General features: G+C 35.2%; 1 protein-coding gene across 6 annotated transcripts in view; it reads left to right on the top strand.

Annotated features, from left to right (window-relative positions):
- CACNA2D3 (calcium voltage-gated channel auxiliary subunit alpha2delta 3) overlaps nucleotides 1-24,050 on the top strand; it is a 481,763-nt gene that overhangs the window by 418,725 nt on the left and 38,988 nt on the right. For all 6 annotated transcript variants that reach the window (XR_003927719.1, XR_003927720.1, XM_030043854.2 and 3 more), the window contains 3 exons: nucleotides 14,816-14,877; nucleotides 15,816-15,860; nucleotides 21,903-21,965. Coding sequence is in view for 4 of the 6 variants with exons in the window: in XM_030043854.2 (XP_029899714.1) it covers nucleotides 14,816-14,877; nucleotides 15,816-15,860; nucleotides 21,903-21,965 (170 nt within the window). In the remaining 2 variants the exon portion in view is untranslated. The remainder of the gene's footprint in view (nucleotides 1-14,815; nucleotides 14,878-15,815; nucleotides 15,861-21,902; nucleotides 21,966-24,050) is intronic.

The raw sequence follows: 24,050 nt of genomic DNA on the forward strand, positions 1-24,050 counted from the left end.
TGGTGGACCAAAATAAGTCTTTTAATCAGTATGCTGCTTCTCCACTGAAGGTAAGAGACAACAAGAGAGGAGACTCAAGTGAGCAATGTTAGCCTTTAGAAGAAGAACATTTATGAGTGGACTTCCTTTATTTCTACTAGTGTTGTGAGCAAAGGTGTAAAATCTGTAAATTGGAACTTAAAGTCACAATGTTCTGAAAAAAAGTATTTGTTGTGTTGTCTCTTTTTTCAGACTTTTAGGATTCACACTTTCAAGCTTTTCTCTGGAACCACAAATAAGAAAGCACCCTCTTTTGTTTGTGATCACCTTCTATTCGAGTTAGTATACAGCCACCATGTGATTTTAGAAAGTACACTATCTGGGAGACAAAAAAGAAATTGCACAGGCTATTTCTGCTATTTGTAGTTGTAGACTAAAAATTGATGAGGATGTGCTTTGAAAAGATTCTAACATTTTATAAAGAAGTAGGTCCAGTGTTTTTGGAAGAGTGACCTCTGCTTCTGGATAAAAGGTTTCCCATTCTGTCTTACAGTTTTAAAGATCAAATCCTGCCATATTTTTCTCACCCAAGATTGCTTCCTGCAAGTTGGCATGCCTGTTTCCGGATTGCACCCTAATCGATAAAGTATGATTGTAAGAATACTTAACTATTATTGCTTTCATTCATAAAATTCAACTAACTTTTCATAGAATGTGAAACATCCTTCCTCCCATTTCACAAATGGGGAAATGGAGCACAGAAAAGTAAGGTGATTTGGTCACAGTTGCACACCAGGTAAACAGCAGAGCAAGGAGCAGACCCTAAGCCTTCTAACTCCAGTTCAGTGCTTTAGCCACTGGACCACCCTGTCTTCATAGGCAGATGTTCTCTGATGGAAGTTTCATGGAAATCCAGTTGCTGTGGGATAACAGCTTATAGATTAAGATTGTAAAACAAGACCAATGTTGTAATTTATTAAAAGAGATTATTTCATAGCTATAAGGCCAGTGAACACATTTTAAGCAATGGCAGTGCTGATATTTCCTGTTTTTCAGAGATTAAGATGGGCTGAATGACGGAGGGTTTCCCATGGTAAAAGTACTGCTGTAAATGTTTCTTCTGGTAATGTAATTAGGAAGTATTGGCTCCAGTTAATGCAACTTAAACAAAACATGTTGTCCTCAGCAAACTCGTTAAACAGGCATAGCCTTGTCTAAAAAGAAAACAGGGACATATAGTGTTTCCATGGAAACTCAGTTAAAATGCTGATTTGTGGCTATGATCATAATCAGTACCACAATCTAATCTGATTGGATTAAATGAAAAAAAGTCTTAGTTATGAAGTCAGCACGGTATGAAAGTATCTGTATACATGCAGAAGTCATAGTCTTCCATCCTTATAGATGCTTTCTAACTGCAGGTAAAAGCAGGGAATATAGCAGGGAAATTTGTGTAGGACCCTTCTCTCTTTCCTTCTATGGTCAGTTGTACCATTTGTAATATAAAAATCAAAATCAGAATTTAAAATAAATCTGTTTAAATACATTTTATTGAATTTGGTTATAGCTTACTGCATCTCTAATGTGTGTGTTTGATTTCCTTTTTTAATGAAAGGCAGAAGAGCTTTTCCCTTAGTGTAGGGCATATCAGCTCTGTACTCTGAAAGAATGGAGAAGATGATCTTACTTCCCTTATAGACATGCTGAGAAGATTTATTAATTCTGAAGAAGATTCTGGCATCCTTGTTTGTAAAATAGCAGTAAAATGCAGAGTTGATTGAATTGACCCTATTAGAAAATTAAATATGTTTTATAAAATGTGTTATAGCAACAATTCCAAGAGAACCTTTGTCATTTAGAAGTGTCTACATTTTGGAAAGTGGTATTTCAAAGTTTTTTTGTTGTCTAGGAATACAGTAAAGACTTCAGAATAACGACGTAATGTTTAGCGATTGCAGCGTGAAATAAGTGCTTCTGGAAATCCCATCAGTATCAGTCTACCTTTGGTATATGCCTTAACAGCTATAAAAATCTCGCCTTTGGAAGGCTAACTTTCTTTGTAAGTCGATAATAGGTTTGCCTTTATAGGACAACGTAATTTCTGAAAATTCTTGCCAAAAGTCCTTTTCTGAGTGGAGATTTGAGGACTTCTTGCATTCTCCAGAGCTCCATTCTGGAAGGTGCTAAGTATTCTTATCATATGCTGGGCATCCTTTAACTCCCACAGACTTCAAGGAGCACTAGCAGTGCTCAACACCTTTCAGGCAGAAGCCCCAGCTGAATTTGCACCTACCTTGCAACTTAGTAGAAATAGAAGCTATTTAGTATGATAAATCCTTAGTTTAATGGAATATTAAAGACAGCTACCTTTCAGCAAACCTTCCTGATTTATTTCAAAGCTATTCCATTAAAGAGGATTACAGCTGGTATCCATGATATTGATTTCCCTCAAAAATTATGAATTTATGCTTCTAAAATATGCTTTACTGCTGTATTGACAGCTAAATCCTACTAATCATTAGGATATAAATTGTAATATACTACTTGTTGAAGCATCTGGATAATGGTTTATGTGATGTAAGTATAGTACATTTGTACTTCTGTTGTGAAGTCATGTCAGCACTTACACTATTTCCAGAAGTTAATAACTCACCCAGAGAAGTTCACTTATGTTCATAACTTGGCACACGGATCTCAGGCAATGATGACATTTTATTAAGAAATTTTAAATATCTGTCAGTGCCTTTTAATTTTAATCATTCTCAACATTTTTAAAAAGCCTGCCACCTTTCTTGTTTTCTTGGAGTATCCATTCAAAACATTTATTAATTATTTATTTGGCCATAAATTAGTCAATAGATTGTTCTTTGTATTTTGTGGCATTAAGGAGGTCATTTCAACTTTGTCTAATGAAGCAAATAAGCTCTTGGCTCATTTTCAGCAATATGAAGACCTCTCTCAATTCATGAATATTCACAAGATCAGACCTAAGCAAACGTTTCTGCTGAAGAGTATGTAGGCTTATGTAGCAATTCTGAAGATGTTAATTTGTTATTTTTCCTGAAATGTAAGAAAGACAAGTAAAATAGAAACCTGTCATTCTATCCCTCAATGCCTGACATGTTGGATGCACATTAGCTATTTTCCAGTTCACACACTTGAACTTCTTCAAGTTAGATAAAGCAAAAGATAAGTTATTTTCCCCAACATAGGTTATTCCTAAGAGGTATAATTAACGTTTCTTGACAGGGTTTCAAAATGGTGGCAGCAAAATGTTCTCATGAAATAAAGTTAAGTAAATGTGAAAGTGTTCAGATTATGGCCAAAATTAATCCATGGTTTTAGATACTGAATAAACTTTCAAGTGAGATATTTATAAGTAATATACTGAATACATCTTGAAAGATGGTTTTTCTTTTCTATTACACATACAAAGTAGGAGAATATGAAAAAGAAGAAAACATATTTCAGTATACTGGAAAATCTTTCAGTGTTATTAATCTAAGATTACTTTCCGTTCCTGACATGGTTTAAGTCTCTAGTTCAGGATAGTCCAAGAATGCTACTTTATAGCTCAAATACTAGCTCCTATTTTTGTTGAGCAAATAGGCAGCTGTGTTCTTTTCTACACAGAGATTCAATAAAAATGCATTTTTGATCCAAAAATGAATAAACAGGCAAAGCTGCTTTTGCAGCTGATACTGTTCATGGAAAAGTATAATGTCTGTATCTTTTGCTATTACTGTCTTTTAAAATTGTTCAGTAAAAGACACAAAAATAAATCGGGAGAGTTGCAAATCCACTAGCGTTATTTTCTTTGTATTTGCAACTACAGAATACTATGGAACTACTCAAGTCTATTTCAAACACATAAAAATGTGCGCATTGAGTCTTTTGCACCCATACATATTTATTTTTTTTGTACCTTTCTAAAACTATAGATTACCACCATGTGGTTAAACAGCAAAAACATGGTTAAATGAAGTGATCTTAGAAAAATAAAAACATGAAAACTATTCTGGAACATTACAGTAAATATTTGACTTCTAAAACATCCAATAGGTATGGTGTTGAAAGGCTGGAGAGTTGTATTCATTATGAGGTATTTCTGATGTATTATTTGACTTCAAATAATATTACTCATATATTTAGCAATTCAGAGTAATTTGCTAATCACAATATAGAACAAACAGTTTGTAGAGAATGTCACTATTATTATAATGCAGTCAATAAGAGATCCAAGACTTATTTCCAAATGATGTGATTTGATAAAATGTTGGTGTTTTCTCACTTGGTGTCCTAAGTCTGGTTTGACTAATGAGATTTCATATATTCACAGACCTTGTGTGCATGCAAGTATCCATGATGATAACTGGATAGAGCAAGCAGTTGGTAGTCAGTGTGTTCTGGAGGTGGGAAGAGTTGAATTCTGTAAGTCTCTCCCCTCCATGCTAAGATTGGTAGCAGTAGAATCTCCATGTCTTGGCTTCTAGGTCAATGGTAGGGTAGGAGGCATTGAACTGACATGGGAGAAACTGGACGGAGACCTCATGAGTTCATTTTGCAGTGGATGCCGTAACATTTATCTTTAATGTCTCGTCCAAAGTATTCTGTGCCTGGCAGTAGGACAACTTGTAGCCATTTTGCTATGATAGGATTTCAGTTTGGGAGGGATAAATGTCTTTGGAAATAAGAACAATTGGAGCTTTGCTCATTTCTGAAGTCAGCCTTTCTCATGATACTGAGGTATGTAGGTACGGACTTTTTTTGTCGACACGATTAGGTAATAGACAGGATCAAGTCTGAAAAAAAGAAAATACCACCAAGTTTTGAATGTGTTGTATTTTAGTTACAAGTGGAAGCAGAAAGCCTGACATCTCCTAAGAGAATCTGGTCACAGTCTCCAAGAGTTCAGATAAGTATCCTAATTTCTGGATGTTTGTCTGAACTTTGAGCCTCTTAGGGTTCATTAATTGCAAAGTTGAAACCACAGCCTTTTGGCTGAGATGTGACAGGTATACTGGCTAAGCTACTCTAAACTAGGACCTCAGCTGTAGGAAGTAAAGCTTTTTTTGAGAACTTGAGAAGTCACGGATCCTCCCTTAAGATTTGTAAATGTGCTTACAAATATATACTGTTCTTATTTTTTGTTTCAGTCATGGGATGTACTTGAATATTGCAAAAAAAAAAAAAAAAAAAGAGCAAGAAAACCCTATAAAACTGAAAAATGGTTAGGGAGTTATTAAAATACCATCACCGCTTCATTATTTTAGTGTTACTGTGGTCAGATTTCAGTCTTCACATGCTTCCTGTACCATCAGAATTCAGAAATGTTTGTCAGACTAGTGGCTATGCAGGGGGATGTTGGAAGAAAGCTGAAGGCTCCTAGGAACTCCTTATGAAAATTCTCCCACCAGCAGAGTTTTATGATGGCGCTTGCCTTCTCTCTGCATGCTACTGAAACATTCCTGAGGCTAATGAAAATACTACCCAAAGCCACTTTTAAAAAATTTTTTCTTCTTTCTTTCTTTCTTTTTTTGGTAATAGAATGAACCAGGTGTCAGTAGGTGTCAGGTATTTTCTAAAAGTCACAGGGAGGATACTCCAGACACCAGACAGCGCTTAACCGTGCCCCGCCTCACCCTGTTCAAATTATGCAGTCTGAACCACTGTTTTTATACTATCAATGTACTCCTTGTATTTCTCAGGAACAGGGCATATATCTTTCTAGCAAAGTGCACTTAGTGTAATTTTGCATGCCAAGCGGTTACTTCCCTCCAGGCTTATGGGAGGGTTTTTTTTTTTTTCCTTGTTTTTTTGTGTTGTTTTTTTTTTAAATTACAAATGGATTCCCAAGTAGTTCCCTTGAGCTGTGCTCCTGGTACACAAAGTTTATCATGGAGTAAATGAGTAGATTTCTGTGGGAGCCCTTTGTTAGAGTGTTGGCAGCACATAAGCTACTATCCTGTAAAGTTTGAAATACAGTACAACTGTCTGAATGATAATTTACAGATAACCTGTTTCCCTCCAAGCTGCTCAGTGAATCCTCCTGAACAGGCAATGGACTTTCAGTCAGCAGCATCTCTATTTTTTTATGTTTTCACTCAATTTATATCCTTTTTGTGTTTCCTCCTGCTCCTGCTGCTACTTCATTAGTCCTCCAGAAGGAAGATATGTGTCAGGGAGTCAAAGGGAGTCTGGTTTATGATGATGTTCACAGACTGCCCTCCGCAGTTCAGTTTGTCAGGGCTTGGCTGCAAACCAAGCCCTTCAGCCTTCCCTGGTGGTTTGAGTTTGGATGAACTTCGGCCTCCCAGCTATCATCATCCTGCTCCCTTTTCAGTTTGGCCTCACATCAAGTTCCCAATATCTCCTCCCTTTCTGCTTGAGTTTGGCCTCCAGGAAATACCAGTTGCCACTGCCTTCCCTCTATCTTGGGAGTTTCCATCCAGACAACTGCTTCTACCACTAATTCTGAAAATCTTCTGGAAGAAAATACCAGGTTTGAGGTCCATGAGTAAAGAAGCAGAACTTCAACTTTCCATTGTCCACTTAAGAAGAATTCACTCATTTACATGTTGCATCCCGATAGCTCTGATGAAGGAAGTATTCTTTGTGTTGCTAAAATCTTATGACATATTATGACATATGAAAACTGTCTCCCTTAACAAACTGGTAATTATATAGGACTTACCTATGTATGTGTGTGCGCAGTCATTCTACTTATTTGATGACAAAAAAGATAAAGGTAAGATACCGGTAATAATACGTGATTTTTTCCTGAATATTGTTTAGAATCCAAAACTACGTGATAATTTGCACTTTGAGATTTTTTGTATTTTACATTGTATCTGGGTTAATAAAAGACTCGATTTTGGAAAAATCGATCTGTAAAGGTTAATGAGGCACTGTAGCTCAAATTTAGGTGGAAAAGGTAGGTGCACTTTTACATGGCCTTCAAATGGATTTAATATTAAAATAATTGTAAAACATTAAAATAATTTAAGGGTACCTAAATATGCAATAGACACATTGTGGGGTTAGGCAAGAAGGTTCCATGTCAGAGAAGCTACAAGAAAAGTTGTAAACAACATTAGAAATCTTCCCTGAGTTAAATAATAAAATATATATTAAAAAACCCGCAAACAACAAAACAACACATTGCAGAGGACAGTTTGTGAATAATAATAGTATTTTATCCAAATGCATAACTGATATTTATTTTTGCTGGGGTAGGAACTATGCTTTATTATAAGAAAAACAGAAGGAAGTGCACAACTACTCAGTAGTTTGGCCCAGCTTTTTGTCAATTTTACTCTTTTATCACAGGCTACTTAATAACAGTTCATCAGGAAGATGGCTGGTATCACCACCATGGAGTTCAGTATCTTAAAAAATAGGCAAACTTAAACTGTTAGGCTGAATTTTTTTGTGTTGGGTGTCTGAATCAGGTTAAGACATTCTGGATAATAAAACTAATATTTTTTCATGTTAAAAGAAAATTCTGGAGGATCTTCTGTTTGAAGAAAGGAACTGAAGAAAATGGGCTGGGGTGAGAAGAGGAAGGTATGGGTAGAATGGAAAAGATCACTGAGATCAAGCAGGAAACTGAATGAAGTGTGAAGTTTGGAAGGGTGAAAACTGCATTTTACTGTGCAAGTAAACTGAAACTGGGATTAGAAGCAGTCTGGGAAGTGCACATTTGACGAATGCTCATTCATATTTTTTATATATCCTGCATGTGATGAAAGAATGACTATCACTGGGAATACAGCTATGTTGGATGATACTAGAGCATAGCTATATTACTGTAAGAGAGTGCCTGTTGGAATACCTCTAATTTAGTAGCTAAGACTCCTTGGAATTGAGGGGGAAAAAAATTTGTACATTTTCTTTTTAATTACAGCATATAACACGTTTTATAAGTTTTTTTAAGGGCATCATCTTTGGTGGTGGGAGTCTTCCATTAATCTGTACTAGAGGTACTTTTTGGCAGTTATGGTGTTTATTTCTCAATATTATGCGTTGGGGTATAATATTCAACATCTCATTCCTTGGCTGAGCTAAAAACTGAAGACAGACTTTGAACTGAAACAGATTTAGAGTATAAACAAAAGAAGTGCAATCAACATTTTAAAGTAGTTGAAGGTGTTCTGGAATATTTCACATTTAGTTATTAGATACTTTAAAAGATAGTAATAAGGGGTAATATGAGTAGGCAGAAAGAAAGAAATCTCAAGGAGTCTAAGCTTAATACACAAAGGCAATATAGATTAAAAAGATAATCCTGCTACAAATCTGTCTCCGAGATTTCTTATTTTGAAGCCAAGATAAACCTCATTTAAGATAATTCCATCTAGAAATAGGAGGCCCAAATGTCCTCAAAATGTTGAGCGTCTTTTATGTATGAGAAAGAATCGTAGTCTATACTGTATTCTGTGGGAAAAGGGAATGGAGACCTTAAGATATTTTTCTAACCTTGCTGATCTAGTGCTTTTATATAGTGTAACATTCTATAAATATTTCACAGAATGGAAATCCTTTTAGCTTTTACTACTTTTTCCTTAATTATGTATTTGGAATCCCTCTGCCAGGTTTATAGGGAGATTCAGCTCCTCTCTTGCTGAAATAAATCAGTCTAATCTATTTTTCTCCCTTATTTTAAGTAGGAGATGATTCACTTTACTTAGAGCCTAAGAGCTCGTGTAATTCTGTGCACAGAAGTTATTTGTTGAGGAAGGCTTTCCTTATCTTTCTGTCCATTTGCTTAACCATGGAGATCTTGAAAGGAACACAAGCAATCCTGATCTGTTCTGAGTAGTTATTTGTTTTCCTTCATGTTTGCCTTGATAGTAAGCAGCCTTGAGCTCTGTAGCAGTTGAGCACTTCCCAATACTTCTATCCTCAAAGCATCCCAGTAAAAGAGTGAAATATTACCCTCAGCCATGGAATTCATGCATAAGGAAATTACTTATTTAACAATAATTATCGCTAGCCAAGAATTTAACTTTGTAATTCCCAACCATCTGTTATTTCATAGGGTCTGCACTACAGAATAGCAGCCGCTTTATTAAACAAAGGAAAGAAATCTCAGGGAGTTAATAACTGTTTTCCAAAGGCAGCGTTAAAGGTATTTGTTGGAATCAGCTAAGTAAATTTGCTAACATGATTGAAACAAAAAATTGGATTTGCAATATTCATTTGAAACGACACATTTTGTGTTACATAGAGAAAGATCCTTAATACCCCTCCGTCAGCTCACGTTAGTTGATGCCCTGTATACCTCTACCTCCAGCCAACCATCCCCAGTGACATTACGAAGGAAAGGCAACAGTGAAGACAAAACCTTTTCTCCTCATCTTTACTCATTTTTTCCTGGCTGAGGAAAACTAATTTGTATCCCTTGGCCATTTTGATTGAACCAAGCCTACAAATGTTGAAGAGTACTTTATAATATACTTTAAAATTTATGTTCCATGTAAAGATCAATTATAGCTTTTGTTGTTTGTGTTTTGTTTTTTAATTAAAAATGTGGGTGTTATCTGCATACCTTGCTGAACAATATTTAGAAAAATTTCAGTGCAATTACACTTTTTTTCTCTAACCTCTGTGGTAGCTGTTACATCCAGGACGCTAAACAAGAAATTGGTGACATGGGAGATATAATTCTGAAGTTCCCCTTTTTCCCCACGTGTAGCCAGTTTGTAAAAAATAGACTTAAATATAAAGTAACTTGGAGCACAGATATTTCATTCTGAAGTTCTGAAATGCTGAAGGACTAGGGATTGCTCAGAAGAATGTATTGGCTCTAAAACTTTTTGAGGTATATTTGAATAGTTCTTAAGGTGTTAAATGACCAGACCAAAAAATATCCTGTGCTAGTTACAATGTTCTCAAAAAGCTCAGGGAAAAAAGGCCTGCAAAAATGCTTTAGTATCACCTCAGGGATTGAAAAGAAAATTATTTTCCCATACACTAACACTGTTAAATCTTTTGAATGTAGGTGCATTCAAATAATTATTAGCTGAATTGTAGGAAACATTCATAATTGTCATTGATTATATATTACATAGGATATAGAATATGTAGATGTTACTCATTCAGTGACAGGAAGTTCCCCTGTGGAACCGTGTAAGGAACAAAATGTAAAGAAACTAAAATGATGACATTAAAATCTCACATTAAGATACACCTCTTCAAAGAAAACGTCTATTGCTGCTTTCACCATACCATGTTTATGGGAGCTGTGTTTTCTTCTCCAATCCTGCAACATAGGCACAGATCATAGAATCATTTAGGTCGGAAAAGACCCTTCAGATCACTGAATCCAACCGCAGATGGAGTCCAACTGTCATGTACCACTTCCTTATTTAATAACAAGTAGAAGCATTGCAAAACTCTAATTGAGGAAATACTTCACAAGGGAAATATGTAATCTGTCGAGTGTTATACTTAAAATGTTGCCGTTACAACCTTGACCAGAGTAGACTAAGTTTGAGATGCATTTCTGTTTTATCTCATTCAATGGTATTGTACCTCAGAGATTAATGATACAGGTCTTAAAAGTTAGGTAGAGAAATAAACTGAATCTTTTTTGAAAAAGTAAGGAAGACAGTAACTAAATTGATAATGCCTGGCCCTTCAGTTTCTACAGAAACTACACTACTGCTGAAATCATGGGAATCTGCTCGAGTGGGAGCAAGCCCAGTATTTTTCACTATCTTTTATTTCCCCTCACAAGAACACGTTCTGTCCAAGAAAACATCAAAATTCATAGAGGTAATACTATGAAAACAAAACTGCAGTTGCCTGCCTCCTCTCATCTTCATGAAGAGGGATGCTCTATGTTTCATAGAAATTAGTCCCAGTATTTCAATTGTCTTTATACTAAAGCATTCCGTTGTGCAACTCATTAAAACATGCACATGGAATCTTTTACAGATTAGCTTTGTTGTAATGATCTTGTTACTGTTTCAGATTCTCTCTCATGTGGTAAGTAATTTATACCGGACACTAGAAAACCTTCAGTGTGGATTCACTGTCTTTTTATTTAAGGAAGATTCTAGGCTATATATTTAGTGCTTCTCTACAAAACGTTTCCACTTAAATCTTAGAATCATAAAATAATTTAGATTGGGAGGGATCTCCTGAGGTCATCTAGTCTGATGTCCTGCTCAAATTTGTATATACATACAGATTGATTGTAGGAGAACAATAGTTTTAATTGTTCCTTAATGTTTATTACACTTTCATTAATAGTTTACAAGAAGAAAAAAGACATTTAGTCAAAAGTCGCTTTGCCAGGTATTTTAAGCGGGCCAGCCATGGCAGATCAAATAATCTCTAAATTATGGGGGCTTATCACTCACATATAATGGAAGATTTTGTATTCTAATATCACTGTTACTGATCTGTACTGGTATTCTGCAGTTTAGATATACTATAGGTCTTGGATAGATGCTACATGTGTTGGATATATAAGCCCAAATGGATGAACTTCCATAAGCGTAGTGGAATAGATCCTTGTCTTCATCGTTTAAAGCTTAATAAACCTTTTTTACAGGTTTAAACCTTAAACTGATGTTTGATAACAACTCTGTTCTTTTACATCATCAGGATAATGAACTTGGTAATTTTCTCAGTTTTGGCAACTGCTTCTCTGCTTTAGGTGGTGGTGTCTCTAATAAGAGTGCAAGCTGCAAAGAGTCAACCTTATCAGGGCCTTAAATGAACAATATCTAACCACAGTCCACTCATCTGTGCCTGTTACGAGCAGCAGTATTTCTAACTGATAGAACAAGGCTTTGGAGAGCACAGATCTGTGTTTTATTCTAAACGCCGCTATTGTGACTCTCCATATCCGATCTTTGGGGGAACTCTGGTATTCATTTCCCTTATGCATCATTTTCCCAGCAATAAAATAAGAATATTAAGACTTAACCACATTTAGGGGGTATTTTGACATTCTTTGTTGAGAGGTACTCTATAGTAAGTATAGGTGGTTGAAGTTGTTAGTGTTTATGAACGAATGAGGAACAGAATTTGTAAGGTACCTGAGAGTCCGGAGATGGAGACAAGCATTTTGGAGGGTTTATAGAAATAGTTAAACAGATTGGGAACCTCCTTGGTTATGGAGCCATAGACATCAGTAGGAGTTAATAGCAACTCTGCATAAACACTTCTGAAAATCTACATCTTTAAAAATCTAAACAATTTTGAAAACCCATTTTTTCAGGAACTCAGCCATTCCAAACAGATTAGCCAGAAGATGCTATTATAAAATCCCCTGGGGAAAGATGCAGCTCCACGGGTCTATATATCTTAATTCTTTTGTTCCCTAGAGAAAAACACCTACTGGCTTACAGCTGTGACCCAGCTGAGATGTCAGGCTGTCTCCACTAGGTCCTGTCAGGTTACCTTTAAACTGAGAGCTCAGACACATTTAAAGATTTGCAACACAGATTTAAGGATTTACATTTTTACAATGCAGAGTAAAGACAACCGTTTCTCACTCCAGTTTCCCTTAGATATCATGTTTTATTGCTCAGAAATCTTGTTCATTCTGTATCTTTTGGAAAAGAAGTCTGATGCTCCATGATCAGAAAGCTATTGATTCCACCTGAAGTCTGCAAAAGATGACATCCTTTGCAGGTTGGAGTCTTAGACTGTTGGAGTCAAATCTAGGCCTTGATTTAGCAAGGTACCTGTTCGTGTATCTAATGTTGATTGCATGGCTTGATTCAGGGAATTCAACAGGAGTGTTCACATGCAGAAAACAAGGCATAAACTTTGCTTGCTGACATCAAGAAGACTTTTACTCATATAAATGCTTTTACATTAATTCTTACATGATTAAGTGGATTGGTAGAAATGTAATATGAGATTGACATTTCGAATACTGATATAGCATCCAGAAGCAATATGATTTCGTTGCGGTAAGTTCCTGAAAATGTGTGTGTTTTGCGTCCATTTCAGAAAAAGGGGGTAGGATGTGCAGATCACCTGCATGCTTGGAATGAACCGAAAGGCAAACAACAGATGAAGAAAACATGTGCTGCATGGCTGTCAGATAGCATCTTCTTATTGACTGTAAAATAAATTACTAGATAATAATATGTAGCTGGAGAGAGTGTCCTCTGGAATTTATTCAAAAAGAGAAATGGATTTCTCTACTGACTCTCTTAAGTAAAAATGTCCATGAGTTACAGATAGCAGAAAACTATTTATAACCTGCTATAATAAGAACATTCCTTATGTAATTTCACATCCCGTTGTATCAGTTCATTACAGATTTCGTTTCGCATACTTTTTCCTGCCTGGTAACACAAAATAAAATATATGCATGACATCAGCATGTGTGCATTTGCAAAACCAGCTGCCAATAATCTAAATGTAAATATGTTTTTAAATGATCTCTGCTGTGGATCCTAGAGGAGGAATGAATAAATGAAATTTTCTTCAATTTTCCAAGACAACTAAATTTTTTTGAAGTTTTGTTTGTTTTTAAACAGAACATTGCAGAAATGAATTTGCTAGAAGTTAGGTCTTCAGACTTGCAAGGCTTTAAAAACTGTAGCTTTTGTGATGAAAAGAGTACACTGAGGTTATAGATTAGTCATTAGGGCCCAGTTCATTCTTTTTACCCTAGCAATTATGTTTCCTCTAAGCTGACCTGAAAGAACTGCAGGGCATTGAATTAGAATCCATTGATAAATCGTACTGAACAACTAGAATATCACTTGGTCCAGGGCCAGCACTGAACCACTTTTGCAGAAAAACCTAGCGCAAGGTGTGCTCTGTAAGTGAGCACGTAAGGGGGATGGTCCAGGGATGCAGCAATAGCTGGTAAGAACAATCAAAGCAGATGTCTTTAGCCCTTCTGTCCCTGTCTTCCTGCCATATTCTTCATCATACTAACTTCTTTTAAATAAAAGGAAGCTAATTCAGAAATTTTCAGCACAGGTAGATGGATATGTTCTCATTCTCTTAGTGTAGGTGGGTGAAACCAGACTAATCAACTGCCTTTGGAGCTCATGCAAACCACAATGCATTATACTGTTGTTCAATAGAAACAATGCAGTGCTAGGTCTGAGAGGAACGTCAGACGAGGCTGGAAGAAAGGTTCACTGATACTAGGAAAACATAAGCCCACCTGAGGTTACGAGAAATGTATAATTTAAACCAGTAGTGTCTTGACTCTGTATTAAAAAATTTACAAGCTATTATCATTAGTATCCTGTATTTTTTTTTAAATTTGAAAACCAGTAATGTTTGTCAGATACTTTCATTTGACAGAATTGCCTGTAATGCTCTTAATTTCAATTTTTCTAAAGAAGTTTTTAATGTTTGAAATAAGCCTCTTGTGTTCCACTGATAATTCATGGATTAAATGACCCCAAAACAAATGATCGCTTGAAATGTTAACCAATATTTTCATGTTGTTTCAATACGCTTTCATGTGTTTCAGTGCAAAACACTGTGTGTGTTCCTACAGCTGTTATATTTGTATCAGTAAAATATAGATTTGAGATAGATGTGAACATAAATATGTTCGGTTTGTGGTTCTTTTATGTTAATTATGGAGACATATGCAATTTTAATTCATGTTTGCCTCGTGTATTCTTCACATATTAGCAATGTCTTTATGTTTAACCAAACCGTAAATGGTTTAAAATATGACTGTGTAGTCTTTTCAATTAGTTGAGGTTTTTTTATATTAGGGCTTACTTTCCCTTTTTATTATGAGACTGTTTTTCCTTCTGATTAATTTTAAATAATCATTTGGAAGGAATCAAACACGCTGGGTTTTTTTTATTATTATTTATGTCTTTCCCAGCTGTAGGTATCCAGATGAAACTTGAATTTTTCCAGCGGAAATTTTGGACTGCAAGCAGACAGGTATATTTTAAATTAAAATTTTTTTTTGTCATTGAATCATAACAGCTTTCTAACTGTGCAGATGATGATCCACAATTTTTTTGTCACAAGCAAAACTATTGTAAAGAAACAATGTACTTGAAATTTATAATGGCTATCTTCTGATTTACATTCCAGCTCATCATTACAAAAAAGAGAATCCAGTGGTCAAACCCAGTTGCTTGATCCCATATTTATGGAAGCCAGTAGAAATATTATTAATTTTAGGCCCCTATGCATAAGGAGTTACTTTGCTGGCCTTACACTTGTTGATTTTCTCCCTCGGAAAAAGTGGAAACAGTAAACCAAACTGTGATATTTATTCGTTTTCAGTGATAGCAGAATTATGCCTTCTCACTTAGGACCTATCTTCTAACATTCAGTAACTGAAGTATCATATGAATTATTAACTAAACTAGATTACTGAGTCATGGTTAGCGTTCATAGTCTTTAACAAACTATACCTAAAATGTTCAGGATCTAGAATTTGTACTCATTAAAGAGGATAATCATGTACTTTGTAAAGATTAGGATGCCATCCCTATTTTGAGAATAGATTGGAACTGTACTGTTTTAGAAAATAACCCATAAAATGCAGGCCCTACACAACCTCTATTGGAAAGTCATGTATTCTTGTCTACAAATGGTCTCCAAGCTTCTAACACATGGAGGAGATTATGGTGTTCAAAACAGTTGAAATTTTTACAGTGCGAATGCACCCTTTCTCTGCAGACAGGAACACAACAGGGTTGGTGAACAGATTTAAAAGTTTCTTAGTCATGTTTAGAAGAATTGTTGTCAGATAAAAATGTAATCAACTTCTTTATAATCGTGCTCATATGGATTTTTAAAATGTGATATTTTGTAATCATCAAATAAGAAATGAAAATATTTTATTGATTTTTTTATATCATTTCTAGTGTGCATCTCTTGATGGCAGATGTGCTATAAGTTGTGATGATGAAGTAAGTATTTAATAGATTTATTTTTTTTTCCATTTATACCTCTACTGCAATAGAACATAAAGTTGATGAATTTACTTTCAACATCTCATTATACATTATAATCTCCGGGTTTAATTTGGAATCACCTTCTAAATATTATACTATTTAGATAGTGAGACTTTTTTTATGACTGCTTACAAACATCCATTTCATTACAAGGTTGACACTGATAACTCAAATATGCATCGTAATAAATTGTGCTTTGTGAATCCAGTTTTGGAAATAATTTGAAGCTGTTCTAAGGCATTTTTTTACTACTTTATTGTTCATCTTAGAAGCTAATCTCTGATGTTCACACTAGAATTAGATATGAATTCAGAGTTGAATTTATGCAGAACTAATACATTAATAGCACTCCAGGAAAAAAAAAAAAAAAAAGATAAGTAACCTTAGTTTGGCTTAATGAACTCACTGAAGTAGCTTTTTATGTAGTTTAATTTGTTAGATAAAAGTACTATTTTTAATATCTTATGCATAGATTTTTGCAAAGCATTTGACATCATACCATCTGATGTTTTGGTTGAGCAACCAATGTATCACAAGTTAAATGAATTAAAAAGGGGTTAATAAAGCACAGACTGTATTGATATATGGGGAGGAATTAGACATACAAGAGTCTATAAAATCTGAGTTGGGTATAACATCCGTGTGTTATCTCTAAACTGAGTGAATGGTGTGAGGAGATCTGGATCACCTGATAAACTGTGCTTGAACAAGGTATATGAATTTAAGTATGATAAAATGTAAATTCATACATCTGGAAATAAAAACTGTAGGCTGTATTTGTATGACACTTTTCATACAGTGGCCAAAAGAACTATTGCAAAACATACATAAAAGGCAAGAGCCTGTTTGTAGCTCATGCTAGTGTAACGTTTTTTTCAATCTTTTTTTAAGTAGGATAACATTTTTTTTTTATACAGTTATAAAGTTTTTATCCAGTTTTCTTCAGTTTTTTTATATGTGCTTAGTTGTTTTCAGGAAAGCTGCTATCTGTATGGCCAAAAGTCAGCAGTCAATGCAGCATTAGTTTTTACAACCTTTTCAGGAAAGCATAACATATGGTACTCCCAGCAAACCGTGAAAAACTGAGCAGTTACCCCCACCATTGCAAACTCTGATGTTTAAAAAGTGCCTTCTCATCTCTTTTCTCTGAAGCCATTTCTTCTGAATATCTTCAAGTTCTCACAAGTTTGTGTCACTACTTTTTACAATAGGAACCCATGTATATTATTTGTGGTATTCCATAGGTCTGTATTTCTCTTTCTCTGTTCTTTTCTTATCTTTCTTATAGTCTCACTTTACAGGTCTCTTTCTGACTGTCCCAGCATTTGAAATAGACTCCCACTTCTTATCACAGAGGTGCTGCTTGCCCTCTGTTAATGTATTTTCAATGAAATCTCCACATCTTCCACCACCTGAATGGCTGCCCTGACTGTTTTCCTGCCTATACAATTGTTAGTTCATTTGGATTGTGCTCCGTGTTGTGTAGCACTAAGTTTGTTCAGGGCTGTTCAGGACATAAAAAAATAAAGAAGAATGGTTACATGAAGTACTGTGTGATGTTTCCTGTAGCGAAAGTTAGCAGAGTTGGGCTTTCCTGAGGATAGGTAATTCAAAACTAAATAATGGTGGTAAAAAATAACGGTGGTAAAAAAAAGTTCACGAATGTGTTTGAGGAGCGCTTTCTAACATGTGCCATTATTGTATTGGATATTTAGTTGTTTAAGGCAAAAAATGTTATTTTAATGTTTTTATCACTTTTGTGTGAATTAATTTATAAAAAGTTTAAAAGGTACATCATCAATCTTAGCAATCTCACTTCTAGGATGCTACTTACCAACCTCATATGCTGTGACATTGAAATGTGCTTTATTGAAAAGCGAGTCCAGGACATAGGTGCAGTGCAAAAAATTTTTTAAATATATGTCTGCTTAATATGAGATTCAGATCACAAAAACCATTCCAGGGAGAAAGGCAGAACTTAAAACATCAGCAGTTATAAGAGTGGAACACTAACTTTTGTAGCATACCAAATCAGCAAAACTTACAACAAACTATAATTCATCTACTAGGACCCTGGGTTCTAACAGTTGGAGGATAGAGATAGCAATAAATAATAGAAAATAAAATTTGCAGTAAGCCAAAACACAAAGGCCTGATGATCATGCCATCTTTGGCAATGAAATGGACCATATGTCTACATATCTTTTGCATCTCTAGCTATAACATCTTACAGACTTTTCTGTTTAAAGCTTGTATCATTTTAATCATTAAGTAAACTTTTCCAAATATGAAGTAATGAAAAACAAAGCAGATTCCACCCAGGTGTGGGTGAAAGTGCTTACTTGACCCAAATTCCAGGCTGTCATTTGCATATTAACCAATTTTAAGCTGAGCTCATAATGTTTATTAACCCATTCTCCTAAGAGTGATCAGACATCTATTGAAAAACAAGGTCTGTAGAACCGTTAACTACCTGAGTTTTGTGGCCTTGCTTTTCTGTAGCTTGCTATAGACTTAATGTGCAAGCTTTACCTTGAATTGTTTCCAGCAGTTTTAAATATTTTCATCAATGGGTTTCCAGTCATAGCCAACCAGCTTGAGAAGTATAACTGCAGGTAGTCTGGCTAAAGTTAGAGTGCTGTATAAAATCTCCTTCTTGTTTACCCTAAACCACCGTGCTTAGGGGATTAAAAACTGGGCAGAGATTACTTCCTTCATTTGCCAAAGCCTTTGTGATAGAATAGTAATATTACATAATTTCTTGTGTAAAACATGCTCCTGCTGCAAAGCGTCCAACTACTTCATCAAGACAAGCATATTTTTGTTACTGCAAAAATATTTTTGGTCTACTTGCTAAGAAACAAGTACACACAACTAAAGATGCCAAGAGGGCACAGCCAGAAACAATCTACTCTTTTCTTTTTTATTGCATTGGCAATTAATAAGAGTCATATACTTTACTAAATATTCATGCAGAACTTCTTTTGCTAGTACATTTATATGCAAAGAAAACACAAGCAGTTTAAAGTCCTTTCAGCTATTTCCACTTGACACCAGCAGGAGCCATGTAAGCATATGGAGAAATTTAGTAATAGAGTGAACCTAGGTGATTTAGAGATTCCAAACTTTTTTTAATGACAAAAGGTACTGTTGATAGGACTCAATCAAATATCACAGCTCCTCTGTTGAGTCCGTTAACTTTCACAGCCATCTTTTCTCAATGGCAAGAAAATATCTACCGAATAGTTATGGTATAAATTAAAGCATTTAAAAGTACTAAGACATTAATGCAAATAGAATGGCACAATAGCCATACAGAGAATTAGTTGATGAGTTTGTGTGCTACTTTTGATTCTAAAATACAGACATCCAATTAATTAGAAATCCTTTTTTTTTCTTCCTTTCTTTCTTTTTTTTTTTTTTTTTTTTCCAGAGCTTTGGATTTGTTCATTTCTTGTTTTCCTGATGTCTCACATTTTATTTTAATGTTCTGTTTTCTTTCTTTTTCATTTTTGGTTTTTTAACCCATATTACATTCCATTACTGTTATTGTATATTGGAGCTGTGAAAAATACACTTGAACTTGATCAAAGTTACTGTAATTCAAATGTGTTCTCAGACCTCAGTCAAAATTCTTGCTGTGTTTGTTCTGGACTTCATGCCTACTCTATTTTATAAGCTCAGGGACTCTCCACCTATGGAACGTTCCCCTTGAAATCTGAAGTTCACTGAACTTGAACCTTTGGGCAAACCCGTGAACAGTTCGCTTCCAATACCTGTGAAACATTGTGAATCAAACCTCTTTCATACAGCTCTAGTCTATGCAAATGCTATTATCCCGTGCATTAATCTTGTATCTGAAATCTTCTGTTTGAGATTTGCTAATGTATTAGACAAGGAAATGCACCCCACTGTGCTTTGTCAGTGCCAAATTTAAGTTACAGACTGTTTCTTTAATGTGGTGATGAATATTGAAAGTTATTTATCTTGCTGGCGAGCAGGTGAATGAATGGTCCTGAATGAATATTTTTCCCTTGTTGATGTTTCTAAAATGGATTGAAATGGAAACCTTCTTGTCTTCACATTCCTCCCAAAAGATACAGATTCCACTTATTGCGTTATGCCTGTTTATGGTAATCATGCTAAAACATTAGTGTCTTTTTAAATTCTGATCAATGGTAGTGAATGACTATGGCTTAGAGATTTGAGACACGGCCACTAATTCTTGAATCGAGCCAGTGTTTTCCCAACTGCGTGTAATCCGTAAACTATGAAATTAAGCCTACACTCTTTCTTGTCCAGCATAACTACTTTTATTTATTTTCTGTACTGTGGAGAAATATCGTTTCTAAAGCACTATCTTTAGATTAATCTTTCATGCATGAGGACTGCAAATATGTATCCTCAAAAGAGCTCTTTGTTGACTTAGCTCCTCTCCTAATAAAGTTAGTGGGAGGTTTATGATTGACTTTGGGGAGAGCAGTGTTCTGGTGTTACAGTCTACTTCTGAAATTCCACCCTTCACACACCATTGAGGTTAAGTAGCTGCCTCTTCTGAATGCATTAGCTCTACTCAATTCTTTGCCAGCATCATCAGCTTTTCACATTGCATTTGCCAATTTTTGGCTTTCTAGCAGATCAAAGGTTGGAATTGAGTTGTTTCAACTTCCTTTTTGACAGATTTTCTGTTACTGGGGGTGTATGTAGCTTAGGTTCCCCTATTAGAATGAATATCCTGTGTTTGCATTAGGGAATGACGTTCATTCCAAACTGATTTGGGCTTCTTTGCTTTTTTAAAAACTAAACTTCAAGCCAGCATTTCTGCAAGTCTCTCCTTCAGCCCCACAGAACAGTACTAATGTGTGGCCAGAATGAGATTCAGACACACCTAAGCATCTCTTGAAAAATCAGAGTGCATTTTCACAGCGTCTTGCACAACTACTACTGCATGGAACTGCTTTCCTCTCTAAAACAGCAGAGAGATTTTGCTGCATGTTCAGAGTGTAGCAGAAAGCATATTTTTTCATGTCTCTGTGCAGCCCATCTGCAGCAGGAAAGGTTTTGAATTAAAAGCAAAGCCATGATGATACCTGTATTGGAAGCCATACTACTTTTTTTTTTTTTTTTTTTACACAAACGTCACAGAAAATTCAAGAAACAATGATAAAATATTTGCTGATTTAGACCAACAATAGAAATACATTAAAGATTTAACACTGAGGTAGGTATTTGGCAATACTGAAGAGAAACTGAGCTATATCAAGGTTTGCGTTGAAACTTATGTTTAAACTCCGAAGCGCAGTAATTAAAGCTCTGCCTGTAGCAAGTAATTCACTTGAGGTTAAAATAGTGCATGCATGTATGGAGGGAAGCACTGATTTGGGTTTACCTTGTTTTATGCAGTTTATACGTCTGACCTACGAAAAGCTAACAGTCCTACCTCTAAATCCAGTTCCCAATTAAAAACACAATTTGAAAAGCTTTAGGAGACCTGTGGGGCCTCTTTTACAGAAGTTTCTGGTCCCATCCCCCAATGAACAAATTAAAAAATACTACCTGGTCCCCTGTTGGTCCTCCAGGCTGACACTGTGTTTTCACTAATACATCATTAGGGTAATGACATTGTGCTGATGTTTTTCTCCAAACACAGGAGAAGCCATCAGGAGCAACAAAGTTCTGTGCCTTTGCAAACTTAGTTATAAGGAAAACTTTCAAGAATAGACTATAAAAACACCATTCTTGTTCGTTCTGTGTTTGTTTATAATTATTTATGTCCTCACTTTCTGTACACCTTTGTTTTGTTTTGCATGAAACAAATGCATAAAAATTAAAGCAGATAACATCGCATAAGTTGAGACTACATTCATTTAGAAGTTATGTAAGCCATTATAACAACTTGAAGGTTTTACCCATTTAGAAGTCACTTGGAATTAAAGTAATTAACTTATTGCTGTATCCAAAAATAAAAAAATAAAATTGTATCTTATTATTTTTCAGGCAATCAACTGTTACCTAATAGATAACAATGGGTTTATTTTAGTGTCTGAAGACTATAGACAGGTAAGTGAAAGGTTTTTATTCAGTCTTCTCATGTAACACATTCATATAAATTACTTGTGTTTTAAATAGGCCATTATCTTAAAATGTTAAGGAATTAGTAACATAAAATTAAAAAAATTTCTTCAACAAAGACTCCAAGTTGTTTCTCACAGGAGCTCAGTTTCTGTCTCCCATTGGGGCAGGCTCTGCTCTTAAACTCATAAATGTTCTCTTAAAGGGCTTTTTTGCTGCAGAAGTGTCTGTCTTCCATAAGACATTTCTACCCCAAGAAAAAAAGATTCTCTGTGGCATTTTTGCCATAAGGAAATGTTGGGGAGGGAGGGAGGACGCTGGGGACACAGAGATTTTACATTCCAACTGGAGATAATGAAATTTTACAGAGCTGTTAGCTGAGGAGTTTGTTTTCTGAAGTGGATTACAGTCATTGAAGGATTAAAACTAAGCATTCAGCATCACAACAGAGAGGACAAGGATCATGATTAATGAGAAGATCATTCAAAACATTAATTTGCTTTGTCTTCATGGAAAATTATTGAAAAATGAATGTATAATCGCTCAATCCTGCAAACCTTATTTATGAAGGAACCATCACTATTCTCATTTAGTTTTGCCTGAAAACTGCTGGCATGGTGCCCTAATTATGCCAGAATTGTCTGAAGCTGAATTTCTTTTATGTGTTGGGGTTGTGAATAGGAATATCCACACTCCTACTTAGCCCTCGGGTGAAATAAAATTGTTATGACTAGCTTGGTTACTGAGAAACAGCAATCAGAAACAGCTCTGGCTAACTTGGAAGAGTGACTGGAGAGGAGATAAAAAACTTGAAGTGAATGGCAGAAAAGAAGCCAAGTAAAAAGATACAGATATTATTCACCTTTGCATAGTGCAAAATTAATTGCATGTTTCCTCATGATCCCTCTCTCCCTTGCTCCATTTTGGTTGAGACTTCAAAATGTCTATTAGCACGTAATAAACAAGGGAAATACAATTTTTCTGAAATTACTATCCTTCCAAAGTGTACTAGGGCATTAACTGTTAAGCATGTTGTACTGTGTCATGCAATAGTCATTCTTCATGATATGTTTTCTGATATGCAAAACTGAGGACCAAAATTGATTATTTGTTTTACTTTATTAAATTTATTGCTTCCATCCCTTGAGAATGTCAAGCATGTTCTGAATATAATTCCAGGACGTACGTAAAAAATAATATGAACTAAAGATGTAACTTTGCTTAAATATTAACTGCATTGTGTTAGAGGCAGCTGTTTGGGTTTTTTTTCCCTTGTATCTATCTGTCAAATCTGTATTTTCTACTTAGTTGAGCAATGACCTAAGAAAAAAACTCATTGTAGAATAATCTTGATACATTTAAACATTTCTGTCTCATTATTCCCCCTGTTGTTGTTATTATTCACAGGTACTGAATTGTGGCTTGTGTAACTGATTTGCTAGTTGATAGTTGGCTACAGCCAATAAATATGATTAGGAAGAGATTTTTCCTTTGGTAGGTTACCTGATACTAGCCATTACATATTCCTTTGAAGAATATAGCGTGGACAACAGTTGGACCAGAACTAGGCTAGAAATGTGTTATGGCCTAGTTTTTTTATTTATGACGGATCTAAGCCTAAAATGGACAGTAAAGTTGTCTCTATGTTTCTATAACGCTATAGTAAGATTATGATAATTACAATAGTGTAGGTTTATTTTTATATGTGTGTGTGTATGTATATATATTTATTGTGGATAGAGAAGGAGTAGGGAAGTGGGATGACACATTATCAATTACCTGTCTGGGGTTGCTTCAGCACTTTTTTTCTACAAATGTCATGAACTGCTCTAAGAATCTTGTTTGGAGGCAGCGCAATTCTTCATCTGAATTGCAACTAAATCCCGATATATTAAAAATTAATGATAATCTGTGTGTTACTGCTTTGCGCGAGAACTAGCATTTACAAATGGAGCTTTTGTGGAGAGAACTGTCACTGAAATGTCTTTATAAGACTGAAGCACAACTTGATAAATCAGGTTTATTACTATCTAAGGTTATACTAGTCATTTATAGTTTAGGTTTTTTGACATT

The sequence above is a fragment of the Aquila chrysaetos genome, chromosome 20 (genome assembly GCF_900496995.4).
Source record: "Aquila chrysaetos chrysaetos chromosome 20, bAquChr1.4, whole genome shotgun sequence".
Classification (NCBI taxonomy): domain Eukaryota; kingdom Metazoa; phylum Chordata; class Aves; order Accipitriformes; family Accipitridae; genus Aquila; species Aquila chrysaetos.